Source organism: Stylophora pistillata, chromosome 4 (genome assembly GCF_964205215.1).
Source record: "Stylophora pistillata chromosome 4, jaStyPist1.2, whole genome shotgun sequence".
In the NCBI taxonomy this organism is placed as follows: Eukaryota; Metazoa; Cnidaria; class Anthozoa; order Scleractinia; family Pocilloporidae; genus Stylophora; species Stylophora pistillata.
Window position 1 is genome coordinate 25,080,103 of NC_142522.1, and position 20,268 is coordinate 25,100,370.

The 20,268-nt window shown below is 40.6% G+C and overlaps 1 protein-coding gene across 1 annotated transcript; it reads left to right on the plus strand.

Annotated features, from left to right (window-relative positions):
- The first annotated feature begins 622 nt into the window (after positions 1 to 622).
- LOC111333121 (uncharacterized) lies at positions 623 to 20,094 on the plus strand. Its single transcript, XM_088756698.1, has 19 exons — positions 623 to 1,493; positions 3,931 to 4,466; positions 4,965 to 5,321; positions 5,504 to 5,948; positions 7,033 to 7,328; positions 7,644 to 8,363; positions 9,085 to 9,363; positions 9,554 to 9,635; positions 10,146 to 10,577; positions 11,112 to 11,352; positions 11,578 to 11,719; positions 12,103 to 12,222; positions 12,527 to 12,619; positions 13,148 to 13,330; positions 13,472 to 14,150; positions 14,631 to 14,833; positions 15,062 to 15,263; positions 15,717 to 15,871; positions 16,084 to 20,094. The coding sequence occupies exons 1-19, from the start codon at positions 953 to 955 to the stop codon at positions 19,072 to 19,074; spliced, it is 8,697 nt and encodes a 2,898-aa protein (XP_088612824.1). The 5' UTR covers positions 623 to 952; the 3' UTR covers positions 19,075 to 20,094.
- The last annotated feature ends 174 nt before the right edge of the window (positions 20,095 to 20,268 follow it).

Genomic DNA, 20,268 nt, shown 5'->3' on the forward strand with positions numbered 1-20,268 from the left:
AAATCCTGGTAGTGAACATCGGGCTGAGTTAATGAGCCCCCCCCTCTCTAATAAGCCCCCCCCCCCCCGCAAAGTACCTGAAATAAATAAGCCCCTGAGTGGCTTATTAGAGGATTTACGGTAAGATGATTACAATAAATTAATTAATTTCAAAATAAAGTTTCATTAAATGAAATTAGTAATGTCTTTGTCCCCCCGCATTCCGTTAAAAGTTATTTTATAGAAAATGTCAGCAATAAGTTAAAGTTGAACCATTATGAACAAACCAAGTCTCTCACCGTACTCTACTTGAGCTTATATGAAATTTTCACAATTAAGCCGGGAAACTAAAAGCAACTACCTTCACATTTCTCTCTTCACTATCCACTAATATAATGCCGCTCAGTTTCTTCCCATTTCCTAACGTACAGGAAATAAACTATTTCAGGACACCGCTACTATTATTCGCCATTTTAGTCTTGTCCAAAGACTTGCACTGTCTTGCACTGGCTTGCACTGGCTTGTACTGGCTTGCACTGGCTACAGTTGTTCCGTTTGAAAAAGACTAGGAACGAGGAAATGGAGAACAATTGAGGCAAGAAGGAACGCCTGGTAGAAATCATATTTCTCGGAAACCTCGTGCGTTGTGCGTTTGTAGCGGTTTCTTGGAAAAACTATGTCAATTATTCCTGTGTTTTCATTGGGTGAGCAAGGTTGCAAAAGAAGTGACCTTTGTTTCATTAAAAAAAAAAACGTGTTGCGATTTTGACCGGTAACTTTAGCATCGTCATGCAAGATCTTACCTTTAGTTTACGGCGAGGCTTTGGCAGAACATGTCGCCGTCGAACCTGCTAGTCGTTGACACGGAAAGTTTTGGGGAACCGGTGGAACGAATGATCACTTTGTGCACGATTTGTTAGTGCAGTTGTCAGGTTTTGCCATTGCTTAACTTACTTCGTCGTGGTGTACAGCTATGGCGAGTGGTCCGAAATCGACCGATAAGCTGATAACAATGGAGCAATTGAAGAAAGAGGTTGCTGAAGTTTTACGGTCTTGTGACGGCCATTGTTTGGATATTTCCAAATTCAAGAGTGAGTACAAGCAAAAGTTTGGGAGAACTTTTGAGAAACGCTATAGTGCGTTTTTGAAGGGAAAAAAGTTAAGCAATCTCATGGCAGCGTTAGATATTATTGAACTACAGAAATCTAACGAAAACCAAAGCAGCATTGTAATGAAATTAAAAGAATCGAATCTAAGCGAACTTAAATCGTCCAGTTCGGGTGCTGCCTCTCAGCAGAAAAGGTCTGATTCGAATGATGCAATAGCTAAATTAGAAAAATCACCGGCTAGAGAAAGACAAACAGCTGCTGAAGGTCTTCCAAATATTGCAAGTGCTGCTGTCATCCCACAGGATGTGACAGATCCCTCACAAGTAAAATCTGCTTCATTGGTCACTGTCTCTCCTCTACCACTGCCAACACCTTTACTTCCCATTTCAAGTGTTAAAAATACAGGTATGTGAATCAGTATTTTCCTTATCTATCTAAAGCTTTTAGTTTAAACATACATGATTTAAAAGGAAGAAGGAGAGTTGCCAAGTGAAGAAAAATAGTTGAGCATGTCAGCTAGGACAATTTGGTTGCCATGATAAATACAAGTAAAGAAAATTTTGGTTCTTGCCTTGAAGCCAAAGTTTTCAGTATGTGGACCTTGCAGAACACATGTCATAGAGCATCGGAGTGTGGAATCAGAAGGTTTGAGGTTTTGATTTCTTGTGGGCACTCAGAATATTTTATTTGTCTTGCGCTAGTGATAAGACCAGAAAACATGTTTCTATATTTCTTTACCAAGCGCAAAACTTACCATCTTTCTTGTTCTATTTAGTGATGGAGACGTTTGTTAGGTAGTTATGCAGCAACCTGTACTGATTTTCCTTCAATGTAGGTAGTATTTAAGGTCAGCAGTTAAAGAGAGCTAAACATTTGCACTAGATATTTAACAATTATTCAACAAAGTGGAAGTGAAAAGTGGTGGATGTTTACTGTGCAACTTTGTGGCTTGGCAAATATCCACCAGTTTCCCGAACACTGAGCTTAGTAATTGTTTTAGTATGTACCATGCCATTACAAAAAACTTAGTTTATTTCTCTCAATATACAGAAAAATGATAAAAATTAAACCTTGAGGTGCAATTTTGTCTCTTCAGCTGCTTGGAGGTGAATAGTGCTTGCTATTCACCTCCAAACTAGCCAATCAATACATTTGAAAGGTACTATTCACTGGTATGGTTCAGGGCTTGACACTAATGGTAGCCCACTAGCCACAGACTGGTAGAAATCCAGTTTTGGTTGGTGGTTTTTGGTTTCCATTAGCCACTCTGGCTAGTAAACAAACTGACATTGTCGTAGCATCTAAGATGTCACCAGCCACTTGGCTAGTAAGTTGAAAAGTTAGTGTCAAGCCTTGATGGTATATTTTTATATGTAAAACATGTTATTACACCGTCCCTTTCTTCTTCTTCTTCTTCTTCTTCTTCTTCTTCTTCTTCTTCTTCTTCTTCTTCTTCTTCTTCTTCTTCTTCTTTATCTTCTTCTTCTTCTTCTTCTTCTTCTTCTTCTTTATCTTCTTCTTCTTCTTCTTTATCTTCTTCTTCTTCTTCTTCTTCTTCTCCTTTTTTTTTTTTTTTTTTTTCAAGCAAATAAGTTTTTTTTCTTATGACCATTTTATGAGCTACAGGTGAATGTTGACTTTGATTAGAGTTGAGTTGGTAGCCTGGTAATGATTCAGCTCCTCAGTTGTAATATCTCTTTGAGTCAAGTGGGAACAGATTGCTACAATATTGTGACAACCTGTTACCAGCTAAAAAACTGGTTTAAGAAAGTTAAATTTTTACAAGCCCCTCTGCCTTTCCTCCTTTCACAAATCCTCACCTTATTCTGCTAGAGTTTATTTGCCAATTCTTCACAAAAGATGATGTGGGTTCCTCAGTGTACCAGACTGCAAACACAGGTGTGTAAGCTGCACTCACAGAGAAGCTACTCTTCAACTTTGGCACCTTATATTTTCCGAAAAAAAGAGTTTTTGAAAAGAAATCACCCAGATGGATCTTGAGAAAGTGGCTTTAATTTGGTTGCTTTATTGAAAGTACACATGTGTAAAGTCACTAATATTTAAAACATAAAGTACTTTTAATCCTTACAATTGTACCAATAATTTTAGCTGTAATAGTATGGACACCATATCTCCCTACTTAGCCCTATGTTTGATCCTGCTCTGGTATTGTACAAACAGTATTTGTTTCTTTCCTGTCAGATTTCAAGTAGAGTGTGACATAAAACAAATACTGCAGGCCATTCGTACTTGTGTTGCTTGTAACCAGGAAATTGATACACACTTGTCAATTTTTGATAAATAGTGTTTACTTCTGCAAATCTGTGGCATGTTTTCCAGATGTTTAAGCAGATAAGCCACACACTAATTTGTTTTGAAAATTTTGGGGGAAAAGGTGTGGCTCATACACCTGTGTCTTTGGTAGTCTAATTAAGCTATAGTTTATTTGAGTCAAGGCCAGGAGCTTATAATAATCACAGTAGTATATTGTGATTATTTAAGTTGAAGCAATGCTCCTAGCACATGGTCAGAATGTTCTGACTGTACGAGGTGAATGTGCTTGTATTTCAAGAACCTGGTTGTTGTTGAGCCCAGCACCCTACAATTAACAGTCTGCTACATAGTACTAACTGACCATCTGAACTGGCCATCAGTAAAAGGGTAATAGAGGCCACTCTGAAATAAGATATGCAAGTGTTGTTGGCCCACCTAAATTGATTGATGATAATCATACAGTTGACTGTATACATAGGTAGAAATTTGCATATTAGTAATTGTTACTGTTGGGTGTGATTTTTTTTTTTCTGGTATTACTATAATTTCATGATTAATGTGTCTGTAGCTTCAGGTGCCCAATTACATAGGACACTATCACAAGTGACAAAACCCTCTACTGGAAGTCCACAGGCTACAGCACAGTCACTTGCTGAAATAATGGAACAACAAGCTCAAGAAGAAATGCAGCTTGCTAGTGGTGGCCTCTCTCCTCCTCTCGCTGGCTATGGCCAGCTACTGCAGGAGGTGAACACACCCAGTCCATTAAGTAGACAGCTTCTTTTTTCACCACCTGAGCACAGTGAAACAAGGATTCGAGCAGTTGGTACTCCAGGTCCTTTTGAGAAGTCAATCAGCCATGCACATGATGTAATGAATAGCATAAGCAAGGGAAAATCTGCAAGAAATGCTTCTTTTCATGAAGTTAACAAGGCAGCAGAAGAGATCATTACTTCTTTGTCAGAAAAAGGTCGCTTTGTTGGTCTGGAAGAGGTAAAAGCCAGGCTGTGCAAAGAATTTGGGAAAACAAGTATTACTGCATTGGGTTTCAGAAAAGAGAGAGATATTCCTGCCCTGAAGGAGTTGATTGAAATGCAGGCTAAAGTGAGTTAAATTTTGTTTGAAATAGTCACGGTTGGAAGACCTCATTCTTTTCTTCAGTATTTTTTTATGCAATAGATGCTTAAGAATTATTTTGTGCTTAATTGCATGTATGCTACTGCTTCTTATCCATTTAGCAGAGTTTCAACGTCCTTGACCTTAGTTTGGTTCTGTCGTTTTGTATTGCAGTCTGTCGTCAAAACATTTAACTGCACTATCATATCGAGAAGACTATGACCACCTAAAATATATTGGTCACGATTCTTGCGTTATGACAAGTTAGGGTGGAAATCAGGGAACGGTATTTATTTGACAACAAACCAAAAACTAACAAGTTACAGTGAAAATGCTGCTTTCAGTTTAGTCATCAGTTGTCCAATTGGTTCCTTCATCCAACACCATCTTTCGTTGACGTACATGTACATGACAACAGTGAAACACTAGAAACGAAAAAGTCAACTTCAATTTCTCTAATCCATTATGTCTGTATGTCTTCCAAAGGTCAACCTATTCGTCCATGCATACGTCATGTCCAACAGCATCTCCACTTTGTACGAATTGAACCAAAGCCTCGCTGAATTGGGCTCAAAATCAGACTTTGAGGAGCTCAGGTTGGGTCCTCTTTTGAAACAGCCTGTGGTATATGATATGTTTAAAGCTCCACAAGGTCTTCCCGATGTACCCCATGTGACAACTATTCAGATTTTGAAGCATTTGGAGAACTACATGACAGAGGAAGATCTGTGGCGCAAGAAAGTTGATTTAGAGAAATTCATGAAGTATCTCTCTGACGAGTATAGCTGTAGCACTCCTTTTGAGCTTGGTGTCAGGATACAAAGCATTGGACTGGCTATTTCGGTAACGTTATTCAATCTTTTCTCTTACATTTCTTCTTTTTTTTTAGCTTAAGGTCAAGTCTAACAAAGCGCATGCGTTATTTAAAATACACTATTAGTGAACGAACCCTTTATGTTCTTCAGTGACCTAATTTTGGTTATTCAGTATGGCTTTTTCAGTCTTCGTTCTATTCAATATGTTAGGTGATCAAGAAAGCTAAACATAGCGAGAGCGAGAAGTGGAAAGGTATCAGAGAACAAGTATCGGCTGACATGGACGAAGAAATCCAGAGACACTTGCGAAAAATCAAGAAAGACCTTCTTGGACAGGATCCTGGCGATTCAAGGAGCTGTGTCAGGAGATTTCTCGACACATCCCCGGCAGACGCCTTGAGGGCAGTGTTCGATTGCTGCTCGGAGATGTTTGAGGGCAGTCGTGCAAAAAAGATCACTCAGTTCGTAACCACAATTATTGAAGACTCGCACGGGAGAAATTTATTTCAGCTAGCACTCCATATGAGTTGTAAGCGTCTGTTGGGAGACGCTCTGGAATACCTGGTTGATGAAAGAGTAAAGATAGAGCTCGAGGCAGCCAAGAGTCAGACAAGTCACACAGAGACAGACACAGGGGCAGATCCACCAAGCGAAGGTTTGATGTTTTTTGGTTTGGTTTAATTTGGGAAAAAAAATTCTGAACCCACCTAGTTCTGAGCTAGGTGCATGCAGTACTTCCTCGCTATACAAGGAATTTATCACGATATTGAAGAAACCAGATTACGATTTGTACTTGTTGCTTAGTTTAGCCTAATTTCTTTCGGTCGTACATGTAATCCGTTTTGATTTTCGTATCCTTGTTGTTCGTCTTTGTTTTGATTTGAGTTGTTTTTCGAAGGTTGATGGTTATTACTTCTGTACTGAATTTTAAAATGATCCCATCAGATAGATTAGTCGCCGGTATAAAACTACCAAATATTTTGAGATATAGAGTCGCAAGACGTAAAGTGACCAAATTTCGGTTAACCAGGTCATAAATATTCAACTAATTAACAAATGGTAAACGCCACACCGTACACTATTGAGTTATGGATGCACGCGGGAGGTTGCTAAGCACGAAAGAAGCGTAAGAGTCGCTCGAGGCGATAGCCGAGAGCGACTCTAGCTTCTTGAGTGCTTAGCAAACCTCCCAAGTGCATCCATAACTCAATAGTGTACGCTGTGGTGTTTACCATTTGTTTTATAACATAACATTAACACACTGTAGCTAGAGTTCCCTTTTATTTAACAAATCTTAAGTGACCAGAAAAAAACAAGCGCGCGCGGAAAAATAGTCTTTGCATTTGCTCACGTCAGCAGCGTACACCCATGGGCAAATGGGGGACGCTAAATTGACCAATCAGAGCGCGCGCTTTACTTTGGTTATGTTATAATAGATTCCATGTTGCCGTGCGTTTGTGTAGTAATAGATCCCCTTGAGATGAGGAAATGATAACAATGTAAAGTACTGTCAATGGTGACATCATCTTCCGTATCTCCTCTAATAGGTCACAAGTAAGAACCAATCAAACGCGCGTATGATTCACCTTATCATATGAAACACTTATAGATCATAAAAGCAACCTTTTGCACTAAAGAGCAATTATGGATAAAATAGCAAAACTCGGAAAACGTTTTGCGGTGTTAAATATTTCGTTACTCATTTTCCAGTTATTTATCGTTTTCTATATTTGTGATAGGAATTATCGTTGAAGAAGTAAAAGAGTGGCTAAATAGAGCGGAGCACACTGACCTAGCGACGCTAGCCAGGATTGAGGAAAGTGTCATGAGCAGATATTCAGGATTTAACGGTTTTGAAGCGTTCGGTTATGGCTCCTTTCTGAAGTTCTTGACGAAACACAAAGCGCTGCTTGAAGCTGTAGCTGAGGTTGGTGGAATTGCTCCGTCTGGCAAAGGAAGAACCGGGCCTGGACTTCGAGTGTCGCTTGATAGCGTGCTGAATTTTATATCTCAGTGTGGAACTGAACCATCTCCTGTAAGAATTACAATTTCTTCGATTGTAGCTTTTGTTTTAGAATATGATATCACACGAACAAAAGTAAACACACTAAGCGGAGGAATAGTTCGTGTCTCGTATGGAAAAATCTGACTTAATTCACTTAAAGTAAAATCATATTAGAACCAACCAGCAGTTTAGGGAATCTTGATTCGTTCAGTAAAGACATGCCCACATTTTAGCGTAAACAGTAACTTAATTAGCAGCTGATCACTCAGAGGGGTTGAGGGTTTTATCAAGTGGACGGTAGCTTATCCTGTTGAGTAAGTTCACTTCTTTTACCTTTTTGTTTAGGAGTCCATAGAAGAGTACTTGTGCGAATATTACAAAGTAAGTAAAGTGACGGATCTCGGATTTGGTTCCTCTGCGAAGTTGGTGAAGAAAGCTGCAGAGCGAAAGAAGAACTTGGCAGGGGCGAACACTCCCTCCATATTTTACGAAGCTGCTCTTCTGCGTCACGGTTCTGGAGCGGGAGGTACAGATAGCAGCAGCGTAAGCACGTGTAGAGGTGGCGTTCTGGGTTTTAAGAATAAAGAAGAAGCATTAGAAGCCATTAATAGCACTCCCCTCCTCGAGGATGTTTCCCTCTGGACTCACTGGGATGAGGTTTTCGGTGGAGAGGTTTCTAAACTTGGTGACCTGAAGTTATTATTGGAAAATGAGGGAATCCTTTTGAGTACTAGGAAGACATCCTCCCAGAGCCAAAACCCTGTGGTTGTCATGGAAACATCTCCTGGTGTTCTTCTGCGAGTCACTATGAACACATCTCCGGACATGTTTAGAGAATGCGCACGCCGCGGGGATGTGATAGGGGCGGCTGGACATTTGGTTTCCTTGGTTATGATGAATGGTGGTGTTGCCAACACCCCAGTTGCTCTTTTAGCCAATCATGTACATTCGTCGTTAGCATCAATGGGTGTTGATGATAAAGACGACTGCGATCATCGATCTACTTTTGTTCTTAAATGTTTGACTCGTATGCCACTTAGATTAGCGCAGGCAGTTGGAACAAAGGTGTGTCTTAGTACTTTCATAGATCTTTGGCTAACTGTTGTATAAACGCAGGCTAAGGTCCCGGCCAAGGCGCGTTTTCTTCCTCCTTTCCCAATCTTCGCGATCACCATAGATTTCGTCCTTATGGGTTTCAAACATAGCAGACATAGTTCTCACTTCTGTGAAAAAAAAGGGGGGAGAGGGGAGAGGAGTGAGCTTAAAGGGGGAATAAATGACTAACAAAAGACGCTGCTTGTAAATGATGCTTATTTTAATGCCTTAAGACACTGGGCTAGCAATAGGGTATTTTTTAGCAACTGAACTGAACTGGAAACGTCAAGAATAGGCCTCTCATTTTGTTTTAGATCATCTCTAAGAGGGGCATCAATGAACAGCAGGCTTGTAGCATGCATTACTTATAATCCCAATGAGATAACATTTTCAAGTGTAAATATAACTGGCGAGTAAAGGCTTTTTTGTTTTTATCAACTGAGTTGATAGTGTAAATTGGCCACCGTAAAGAGTATATTAAGCTGACGTTTCGAGCGTTAGCCCTTCGTCTGAGCAAATAGACGAACACAGAAATGTGGGGCTACGTTAAAGGCTTGTCATAAATCCTCTCAGTTTGTTAATCATTTTATTAGGCATTTTTATTCGCAATATTTATCCGCTGGTAGACTGAAAATTATTTCGCGGTTTTTTTTCTTATCGTTAATTCTTTCCTTGTGTTTCTGCTGTGTAGGTTTTCTTTGAGCCTCTCAAGAAGTTAGTTGGCTCGACCGAAGCGGCATCCTTGTTGCTTACAAGCTGCTCTACTCAGTCTCAGCGTAGCCGTCTTCACCTTCTAGGATTTGCTCTGGGGATAGGTGAGTGGAGAGATGACTTTCTTAGCAGAGTTTCATGTGAAAAAGAGGAAGACAAAGGCCTGGTATCCGGCATGTACCGTGATGACGAACAAAAGAGACCAATTGCTGTTGTCAAACCCGTGGCAGCTCCTGCTTCGTCGACGCAACAGATAGAGGTTTGTAGATTGAAATTGCCTTTTGCCTTTCTTGAACTATGTGAATAAAGGTGGTCAAAGCTCTTGGAGTCTCGCCTTTTTGATATCTTTATTACATATATTTGCCTTAAGTCATTTCAGAGTGTCTTTTCTTAATAATAACCTTATGTAATGATTCTATATAATCGACTATTTTTTCTTTGATTTTCAGACTTCCATAGAACATGAACAAGAGAGCGATATAGCGGTCTCCCTAGATGAAGAAAGCTTAGCTGAGATGGGCCAAGACGAAGGTATTTTGCGGGCTTTTATTCGTTCCCTGCTTCCTTTCCACCTTCCGGTTTCTCTTTCATCTTACTCTTACTTCATTACAGCATCTTTTCAACTCCCACATTCTCTTCTGTGTTCGGCCTTGTTTCTCCTCGTTCTTGCCTGGTTATCCGTTTTTCTTACCTTGCTTGTGGCTTTTTTTTCCCTTCTGATTCTTTTCTGGATGGCCCACCATAGCCTCTTCTCAGTAAGGCTGTGTGTCCTTTGTTTTTATTCTTTAGCTCTAACGCGTTTAGCCTCTCTACCTAATGTATTAAACGATTTCTATGCTCTTCGTGGGGTAACTCGACGGATTGACTCATCATCTACTTTATCTCTAATTTCTGTCGAGCAAGTTTATTTTTCGACTTTCTACTCCCCTTTCCGGCCCAGTAGCCAAACCCTCTTGGCCATTTTTTACTTGTGGTGTAACGTTATGACGATGTGATCCATAAACCTAATTGTTGTCGCATTTTGTTATACAATCTTAACAGTAACGTCAGGCACTCAGGATGAATTTTTAGAAGAACTTCCCACTCCCTGTTCACCTCCCAGTCAGCAGGAAGAGTGCAAAGCAGTAATCGATCAAATTCGTCGCGATGACTTTGGAATTGGTCTTGAGCTCGGAGAGGAGGAGTCCAAACTTGTCCAGCGACAGCGCGAAAGAGAAGGGCGGGGCTTAGCACGTCTGTCCAGTGAGCTCTACTCCAGGGACACCCACTTTGTGTTGGAGCTCGTCCAGAATGCAGACGATAATTTCTACCCCGAAGTTTGTTCTGAGCCAGGATTTCCGTCCCTTTTGTTTGTCCTTGAGCGGGACAGGATCGTGATATTAAACAACGAAGTTGGATTTGAGGAGAAGAATATCCGTGCGTTGTGTGATGTTGGAAGAAGTACGAAAGGGAAACATCGTTATGGCTATATTGGTATGTGGGAACATTAGTACTTTGCAATACGTTTCACCCGATCAGCAACAATAGCTGGCCCGTGCGGTAGTTAAACCAATCCTCGCCCATTTCGTGCATGTTTCTTGTGTGTCCGCAGAACCCACCTTTTAAAAGTTTCTTAATTTTGCATGTTCATTTTCTTGGTCAATAATTATTTTGCTCTTGTGTACCAAAACGTTTGATGCTTCCAACTCACTTAGAGTTTAACAGAAAATGACAGCAGATATATTTGATCAAGGATTAATGTTTATCTACATGTAGGTGAAGGGTTTTCCTAAACGAATGTTTTCCTTTCAAAGCTTATTTTTCTGTTGTGTCCAAAACAGTTTGATTTTTCAAAGTCTCAAAAAGCTACAAGGATGCATTTTATGCGCAAGGTGTTCTTTATAGACCACTTTCAGTGCTCAAACCACAAAATGTTTGACACCTTACTGTTTGGCAAGTACTCTGACTTAATTACTCTTAGAATGATGTATATTTGTTATTAATGTTCATTGCTTTACGCTATTTTAGGACAAAAAGGTATTGGTTTTAAGTCCGTATTCCGGGTTACCGATTGTCCTGAGGTCCATTCCAATGGGTATCATATTCGATTTGACGCAAAAAGCGGGCCAATTGGTTACATACTTCCTGAGTGGATTGAAGACAAGTCTCTGGAGGAACGGGCTAGAGAGGATTTGGGAGACGAATCTGTTTATGATGAGAAGGGGGATAATGAGGATGGAGTGAGTAACACCGGGGATGAATTTAGCAAGTGAGTTGTGACTTTTATACCCCCAGAGAATCCCTGATGAATTTTCACGTACAGAAACTTGTTTCTAAACTGAACATTTTTTTTAATCAAAGTGTCTTAAGGGGATAGTGACATGTATACCAGACCATCAACCTAAGTTTTGGTGTCACTCCAGCGCTCTACGAACTCGTTCTTTTGTTTGTTTATTACTTTCGTTACTTCCTTTCTCCTTTTCTTTTCTTGTAGCTGGCCAACACGTATAGTCCTGCCGTTAAATGAGGAACATCAACAAAATGAGAAGTCCTCTCTTGCGCCCAGATTTCACGATATTCGTCCCTCACTTTTGCTATTCTTGCATCGTTTGCGAGGAATCTTTATTCATGACAAGGTGGGTTTGAAACTCTGCGATACCAAATTTAGATATTCACTTGTCACTTAGCAGATGTCTACACCTTTGCTCCTTATTTTTGGAGTTTTTTTAAATATCTCTGCTCATTAATAGCACTAGCAATCATCGGTTGTCGAGCTACGCAATTGTCAAATAACATTCTATATCGTAAGAAGTAAATAAAACCGCCACGCAAAAACTTTTTTTAGAACCAGTCAGTTAATTTTTGGTTCCTTAAACGGATTGAAATCCTAGTTACTCCCATGTTTGTCAATCTAATCACGAAGTTGATACGACCAAAACTTTATTCCTTCCGCATTTGTTGCTTTTACTACGTGGCTGAAATTGCAGAAAGTCTTCTAACCTTACACATCTTCTTCTAGGTAAACAAAAGTTACAATGAAATGACGAGGAAGGACTTGGGAGATCATGTCATGGAAATCAAGCACACCAAAGGCACAGATCGGTGGCTTGTCATCAAAAAACAGCTTGATGCCTCGAATGTAAGAAAACAGCTTACGATTATCTCAAACTTATTGTCGTTACACTGTTGTTATAAGACAAGCAAATAAAGTTAGCCATCGTTACAACCATTGATATGTGGGTGGTACCAGGAATGATGCCATGTTCTGTGTATTATAGTGTTTTCTTATTTCATTTCCGTTCGTTTGTCGGCTTGTTTGTGTTAATCCCTGTCACCAATCATACGTCGCTGAGTATGATCTTAATTTTTACGCGGGTTTTCTGAAAAGCTTATTTATAAAGCCGGACTAAATATTTGAATTACTTTTGTCATTTTTTATTCAGATGAAAGAAGATGTAGAGATGACTGAGCTGGCGTTAGCTTTTCCGTTATTTGATGAGTCAGGTAGTACCCCAAGTCTACGGATGAGACACCAGGTAAAGTTATGTTCTTGCCACCTCAGGTTTTCATCTGCTCTATATTTCGTGAAAGTGAAAACGAGTAAGAGCCAGGTGAAAATGGTTTTCTGGAATCCCATGGTATGAAATTTCTAGCGAAGAGCTGTGTGCGAAGGTATACTTTACAATCTTGGACAAAACTTGTCGAGAGAAATCTAGATTACACCCCTTCGAAAAATGTTAACAACAACTTCTTCCCTCCACCAATTCAATTTTGCATGAAATCTTTAGATAATTAGTTGTAAAACATGCAACGAACATATGCAGCATTGATTAAAGGAGAGACCAAGATTGTAGGGAAGCTTGACGAAAATGTAGGGGGCAAACATTGCGATGGACTTGCATCCCATCTTGGAAGAAAATAACGCGACCCCTGGTCACTTCATGGTACAGGAACTGGATTAAGCTCCGGCTGGAGGGGCTGAATGTAGCCTTTAGTCTAATAGTACTGACGTTTTATCAAGGGAAGACAGGCTGAGGATAAATTGTACCTATTATCTTTTACAGGCCCTGCCACAACAGGACGTGTTTGCGTATCTTCCCCTGAGAAGTTATGGTTTTCGATTCATCATCCAAGGCGACTTTGAGGTTCCTTCGTCTAGAGAGAATGTCGACAGTGACAAATCTTGGAATCAGTGGCTGAGGGAAGAGATTCCACAACTATTTATTGACGCTCTTTCAGTGTTCGTGGTAGGTAGACGTGGTAGTTTTTCTCGGCGTTGGCTTCTCAAACTGCGGATCCAGATTTTGAAGAATTTGGGACTTAAGTTTGAGCTCTTTTTCCTTTATTTGTGACAATTGATTGAAATCTCTTTATTTCTTTCTCTAAAGGATCACGCATCCTTTTCCGGCCTCTCCTCGTTGGTTTCATATTTCCAATTTGTACCACTTGAAGAGGAAATTACCGACTTTTTTTCGCCGGTCGCCCGCCATATTTTAAAACTTCTTCAAGGCAAGTCCTGTATACCAGTTGAGAGGTCCAGTATAGAAAACGAGAAACCGAACAAAGGTGATGATGGAGAGAGCTACGTCTGGGCTCTCCCTAGTGAGGCCATATTATGCGAAGACAGCATCATACAGGAGCTCATAACCTCAACCCTTTTGGAGGAGCATCTAGGGTTGAGGTACCTTCATCCAGAAATTGTTCCAGCGCTAAATCCCGCCCTTAGATCCCGTCTTGGAATAGAGACATTGTCCAGCAAGCACTTGATGGACATTGGTAAAGCGGAGGTGAAGAAGGCTTCAAAGGAGTCAAATAAAGCCACATCCCATGACAAGGACTGCCAACCGGATGTTGTGAGCATAGCGTGGGTAGCTCGATGGTTGCTGTGCATTTTTAGATGTCTCGAGCAGGAGCGAAATAGCAGTCAAGAAATGTTGGATCGAATTCGTTCTCTTAGGGTGTTCCCGTTAACAGATGGCTCTTTCGTAAACCTTAAAGAAGACTCCGTTTTCCTACCGTTGTCTCTGCAGAGAATATCTGGAGGAGCTACTCCAAAGGCGAAGAAAGGTGGGTTCAAGAAATATTTAGCACGTAAAAATGGTGTAAGTTTAACATTTAAATTGGTAACCAATTTACTCGATGTTGTTAAGGATTAAGGTCCTTTTTTCAGATGAAAAAGGTGACACCTAAACTCTATAAAGTAGAGTTCATTTCGATCTATCTTGAACTTCCAAGGTATTCAACGTATTGAGGACTAGAGATATCTACTCTAAAATGGGAAGTATACCAAAAGTAAACCCATGCCCTGGAAAGCGGCTTGAATTTTAATACGAGAGGAGAAGCGGATCCGTATATCGAGGATCTACTTCAACGTTTACTATTTTGAGTGAAAGCGCTAGTATAAAGTAACACTAGGGGTTTGAATTGGTCTCTCAAGAATTTTGTAAACTGACGTTACATATTTACATAAACTTTTTTCTCGTATTCAGAAAATATTATAGGATTTTTTTCTAGTCATAACATTTGTTGTGATGTCTGTAATTCCAGGATCCAAGCCTCAGGAGCTGACGACTTTCTCGGTGCTCGAGAAAGACCTTTCCACAGTACACCCGGTTTTGTTCTCTTCGCTTGATGATATCGGTCGTTCTCAAGTTGAACAACTGCTGAGGCGTTTAGGAGTCAAAGTTTGGAGCCCAAAAGAGCTCGTTAACAGTCACATAATCCCAACTTTCAAGTCAGACAAGTGGAAGGTATTATGTTCGCATTGCAATTTTTAGCAATGAGGAATGTTCCAACGAGACTGAGAGGACAAACGGCCAATCTCACGCAGAGGCTTTAGATTTTTAAAACTTAAGATCAGTGACATCTCTCAGATAATTTTAAAGGAGAAAATAAGGAAACTTAAGCGTAATCTTGTGGGCTGGCTAGCAGTGTAACGTTAATTGTTCTAACACGGACTTACTTTCTGTGATTTACAGTCCAAGTCTACTGAAGTGTTGAGAAGCTACCTTGTGTACATTTTGGAAGAGCGCTTGAAAGACCCTTCTGTGTGTGATATGGATGAATTAAAGTCCTGCGTACAGCTTTTAACGAACAAGGGTATTTTGAACCCAACAACAACGTCGATCCATTTTACGCCCAAATATGGAAGCACAATTGACCTTGCTGGCCGGTTGCCTAGTAAGTCACCTGTTACCTGTGTTACCTCTCGATGGTGCTCTTGCAGGTGTAAATCTAGCATGAATTTCACCATTTTGCTGCTGTAATCTGACCACAAGGGTAAAGGTAGTAGTGTAACGGACTGTTTTCGGCCGAAGTGACGGAGGTTTTTATAACCTGGCCAGTTTTGCCGTTATGTCATCCATCGGCTGAGGGGTATCTGCTAAGTTGGTGGACCAGCTTTACGGAGTCATCAGAGTAGTGATGACTTCCGCTAAGATTATCGAAACGTCCGTCACTCTCACGTATAGCAGTCCCGCTCACAGATCCTTTAACCCAGACTATCAGACTTAACAACCAAATGTTACTCCTAAGCTTTGACCATTTATTGTGTTTCTGTTGTTCATTGATTTGCAGTTCTCTTGGATAGGAAGGTAGAAGGTAATTAATTTGCATTTTCTCTTCTCCGTTTAGGTATTTCGTGGACTCTTCTTGACGAATCGTACTTACACTCTTGTGCAGCATTGAAAGCTAGTTCTGTGGATTGGAAAGAATTTCTTACCAAGCTCGGTGTCAAACACTTTTTTTCCATTAAAAGGAAATCAGTAAAGATACATCGAGACACTATGGTATGTTCCTAAATCTTTCTTTCAGCACCCACTTGGTTATATAATTGTTATCACGGAATTATTTTTATTTTATAACGTAGCACTTACGTCTCTCAGTTTCAACTCAAGAGGTCCATTTTTGAAAGTATGCGGTCAGAAAAGTCAATAGGCAGCATGAACATCTGTGGTTACAATGTTAAGCCAAATATCTCCCTTTTCTTTTCCTTCTTTAGGCTAAGTCGCCTTGGGCGTCGTGCGAAAGCATTTGGCAGACAACTCCTGATGGCTTTTACATTATTAATGACTGGGCCTGCGAGGAATTTGAAGAATTTCTTCGAAAGATTGACACCGCTGACGCCAAGCAAGTCAGTCCTGAGGAGGCAAAATTCTTGGCTCAGTGCATAGATGAACGTTGGGATGGCGAGTACGCCCAATATGCTGAAGACCCCGTTCATGTCAAAGATACAAACGGCCATAATCTCAAGGAAACTCAAACTTCCTTTTACCTGAATCTCGTCAACAAAGCGTGGATGGCCTCTACCGCTGGAGGTAAGGACTTCTATCTTCCAAGAGACCTCTTCATGAAGAGTGAATGCGTTTATCAGCTTCTTGAGAATCATGTTAGGTACGTCGCAGCAGATTTAAAGAGTCCTTCTTTCATAACAACTCTACGAATTCGAGAAAACATAGGCGTGGATGGACTGATAAAGGAGATGAAGAGGTGGGCAGGTGGTTGCAGTGAGAAAATGGATGGAAATCAACGAAAGGAGTTTACTACTTCTGTTTCGCACATGAGCAAAGTCTACTCTTTTCTTTTCACGAAGATGAAAGAGAGTAGGAAAGAAGAGATGAAAATACAAGAGGCATTTTTGAAGTCTGAGATGATTTTTGTCCCACATCAACCTTCCAGTCAGCCTCAGTCAACACGCCAATCACCTGGATCTTTTTATTTGAACAAAGAAGTTTGCTGGAGAGATCCGACAGATGTCTTGTTGAGGCTTTTTAAAGAACAAGGCAAGATGACCACAAGGCACCTACTGGAAAGGTTCTACGGAAGCAAAAGTAGCCAGGAAAGTCTTGCAACCTTTTTTGTTGATCTTATCCGTGTCGACGAGACACCTAATGTGGGTGAGTACATCGAAATGGCTTCGACTGTTGCTGAAGGTTCTCGTTTTCCCTCTCCTTCGTCTTTGAGCGATATATTGAAAATCTTTGCAACCTTGGGAAAAAAATGTGTCAGACGCGACCACAATAACAGCTTACGACCTGATCAACAAATCGACGAAACTATGGCTACCTTTTTGGAAAGATCCTTACATGACGAACAAGTACGCATTTTTCCTACAACAGATAAATGGGTTGCACTTTCTGACAAGCCACTTATAGCCGACGATAGAAGTCTTTTAAAGATTTTCCAGAAGGAAAAAAAGGTCCACTTTCTTGACTTCGGAGATTTCTTTCAACCTCAGAAGCGTGGATCATTCAAACATGGGCCTCCAGACGAACACGAGTTAAGGAAGCACTATGTTTCCTTGTTCTTGAAGACCTGTAAAGTAACAAAGTTGAGTGAATGTCTCAAGAAAGAGTTTACTCCAGGCGGTGCCGTACAATACCAGTGCTTTCCCGTGCAGAAGTACTTCTACCAACTCATGCCATGTGTGCAACGTTTCCTATACTCTAGGTATCAATCGGAGTACAATGAACTGAGCCATCAAGGATTTTCACAGAAACTCCCGCAGATGCAATTTGCTTCCGTACCAAGTTTGGAAACAGTTTATTCGTTGACCACACATCCTGACGTTCGTGTTTGCCTTGAAGAACCATCTGGCGTACAAGAAGCAGGGGGTGTATACTGTCTCTACGTCGTTCAAGACTGTCAGGATAATTTAGAAGTGTTAAATGCCGAAATGATAAAACTTTTGTTTGGAGGGAAAAAGCAGGGTGCTCCAGACCTTAGCAACTTTTTGGTTGCAGTGAAAAATTACAGTGGGGATGATCTTGACAGCTACTTGGAAGATGAACAGTACTTGGAGCCTTTACCGCAAGACGAAGAACGGTGGAGCGTTCCACCTCCCGAGGAACCCAAAATTGTTGAGGATGATGATCAAGAGGCTGTGACTGAAGCCGTTCTTTTTCACAAGGAAACCACCACCCCGTCCAGGTCAGGCGACGATGGTCTTCATTCCTGGCCACCAAAATCGTCCGCTCAATACGATAAGGCATACAAACGTGAAGGGGATCCTGGTACTGAACCCACTGTAAAGATGTGGCCCTTGCCGGAGCCTCCTGAAACTGTGGAGAAACCTCCTAGAGAAGAGAATCGTGATGAGTTGATCCAAAGACCTACCCTACATGATATAAACACCAGAAGAGCGCCTGAGGACATGTCGGAAAAGCCCCTGAGCGGAGACCATAGGAAACCGGTGCAGGATAATCCTGTTACAATCGTTCCTGGGCAACAACGCACTAAAAATGATGTACAGCAAACACCTGAGGTAAGCGTTGTAGATGCTATGGTGAAGGACCCGCAGATGAGTGCTCGTGAAACAGCAAGCGATTTGTGTCCCAATGAAAATGAAAGCCGTCAACACAATGCAAAGCTTGTGGAACCCCCTCCACCCCAAGTGCATATACCACCTCAAGTACCTATACCCGGGGAGCTGTCTCTCGTAACCATTCCTGGAGATGTAGCGAGGCAAACCTCTCCGAGCCGCTCATACCTCTGGTTTGATGGAGGTCCTTCTGAAGTTGACTTCGAAGATCTTCAATTCAGTGCTGATCTGAGGATCTTGGAGCGGATCCCTTTGGTGGATAACCCAAACAAAGACGACATTGGTCGTTGGGGAGAGCAGTGTGTGTTTGAGTTTCTCCAAGAGCAAGCACGGGGCCAACCTCCTGGTTCGTTTGAAATTGTCTGGATGAACGAAAAAGGCAACACAACTGCGCCCTACGACATTGAGATTCGACAACATATCCCAGGTGCTGGAGAAAGTGACAGACGCACTGTAAGAACGTTCGTCGAAGTGAAGACCACGTCCTCAGATCAAAAGGACATTTTTGAGCTGTCGGTTCCGGAACTTCAATTCGCATGGGAACACCAAGTCGCCTTTCACCTATATCGTGTCTTCAATGCGGGCAAACCTGCTAATGTCCGAATTCGCCGTTTGCAAAATCTTGCCGTCCACTTAGAGAAGAAGACTGTAAAACTGTGTATGGTCATCTGACGATTGTGGGCGTAAAGATATTAGCGTGTGACGAAGTTGAGATGATGCGGTTTTGGCGGTATATTTGAAAATCATTGTGCGGAAAAAGAAATTGCTGAATGATGTGGAAAGAAAATTAGAATTTAAATTACGTAGTGAACAGTCAATTGGGGAATTGGAATCGACGTTTTTACAAACAGAATGTGCATTCGATTTTTTAATTCGCTGTGAGTGAAAACTTTTAGCTGACTTGAAAGATATTAGCATGTATCAAAGTTGAGATGATGCAGTTTTGGTGGTATATTTGAAAATCATTGCGCGGAAAAAGAAATTTGCTGAATGGTCTGGGAGGAAAATCAGAATTTAAATTATGTAGTGAAAAGTGAATTAGGGATTTGGAATCTTGACGTTTTTACAAACAGTATGTGCATTCGATTTTTTAAAATTGGTATTTATATTTCCTATTTAAGTTGAGTTATAGTTGTATTAGATGTTATAAGTTTTTCAATGTCTTTTAATTTTTTATCCTTTCCCTCTTTCTGCATGGTTTAATGGAGAATTATTGTAAACTTTTGAATTAATGTCGACTTTGAATAACTTGCTTAAAATGTGTGATCAAGAAAGAAAGGTGAAGATCAGTTGACTAACAATAACAAAGAACAATGAAAAAACGACCCAACAGAAAATTATGCCAAGAAAACAACAAAAAAGCCAGCTGACCTCAAACCCGTTCTATGTGGCGTTGCATTTTCCAAGTTGTTTCTTTTCAGAAAAAGTCGGCTGTAAATTGTGGTCAATCCACTGTTGTACCACTGTAATCTAAATTTTTAACAGACTGTACATTCTATTCATTTGCTTTTAATCTCTTAATAAGGCTCAAAACATTTATGCGATATTTTTCCAATTGTAACTATTCCTCCACAAGGGACAAGCCTTATAAAAAAGGAGTCAACAACTCGAATTGTTTTAGAGCAGCTTTGATGTATAAATTTGTTGCGTAGTCGTCTTGATAATGAAGAATAAAATACAGTTTAACTGTTACCAGGTCTCCTTGTATACATATGAGGGCTAAAATCATTCCATCCAAATGATTAAGAAGGAGAGGAAAAATTGCAGCTTTGATTTAGTTATGCAAACCCACAGAAATAGAAACTGGATTTCCGACAAAAACCCTGAAGCCAGCAAGATGTTCTGAAGCATGTCAAACAACAATGA

Coding starts and splice junctions, on each gene's coding strand:
- LOC111333121 (XM_088756698.1), top strand. CDS start 953: ATGGCGAGTGGTCCGAAATCGACCGATAAGCTGATAACAATGGAGCAA. Junction 10,578..11,111: donor ACATCGTTATGGCTATATTG/GTATGTGGGAAC, acceptor ACGCTATTTTAG/GACAAAAAGGTATTGGTTTT. Junction 12,620..13,147: donor GTCTACGGATGAGACACCAG/GTAAAGTTATGT, acceptor TATCTTTTACAG/GCCCTGCCACAACAGGACGT.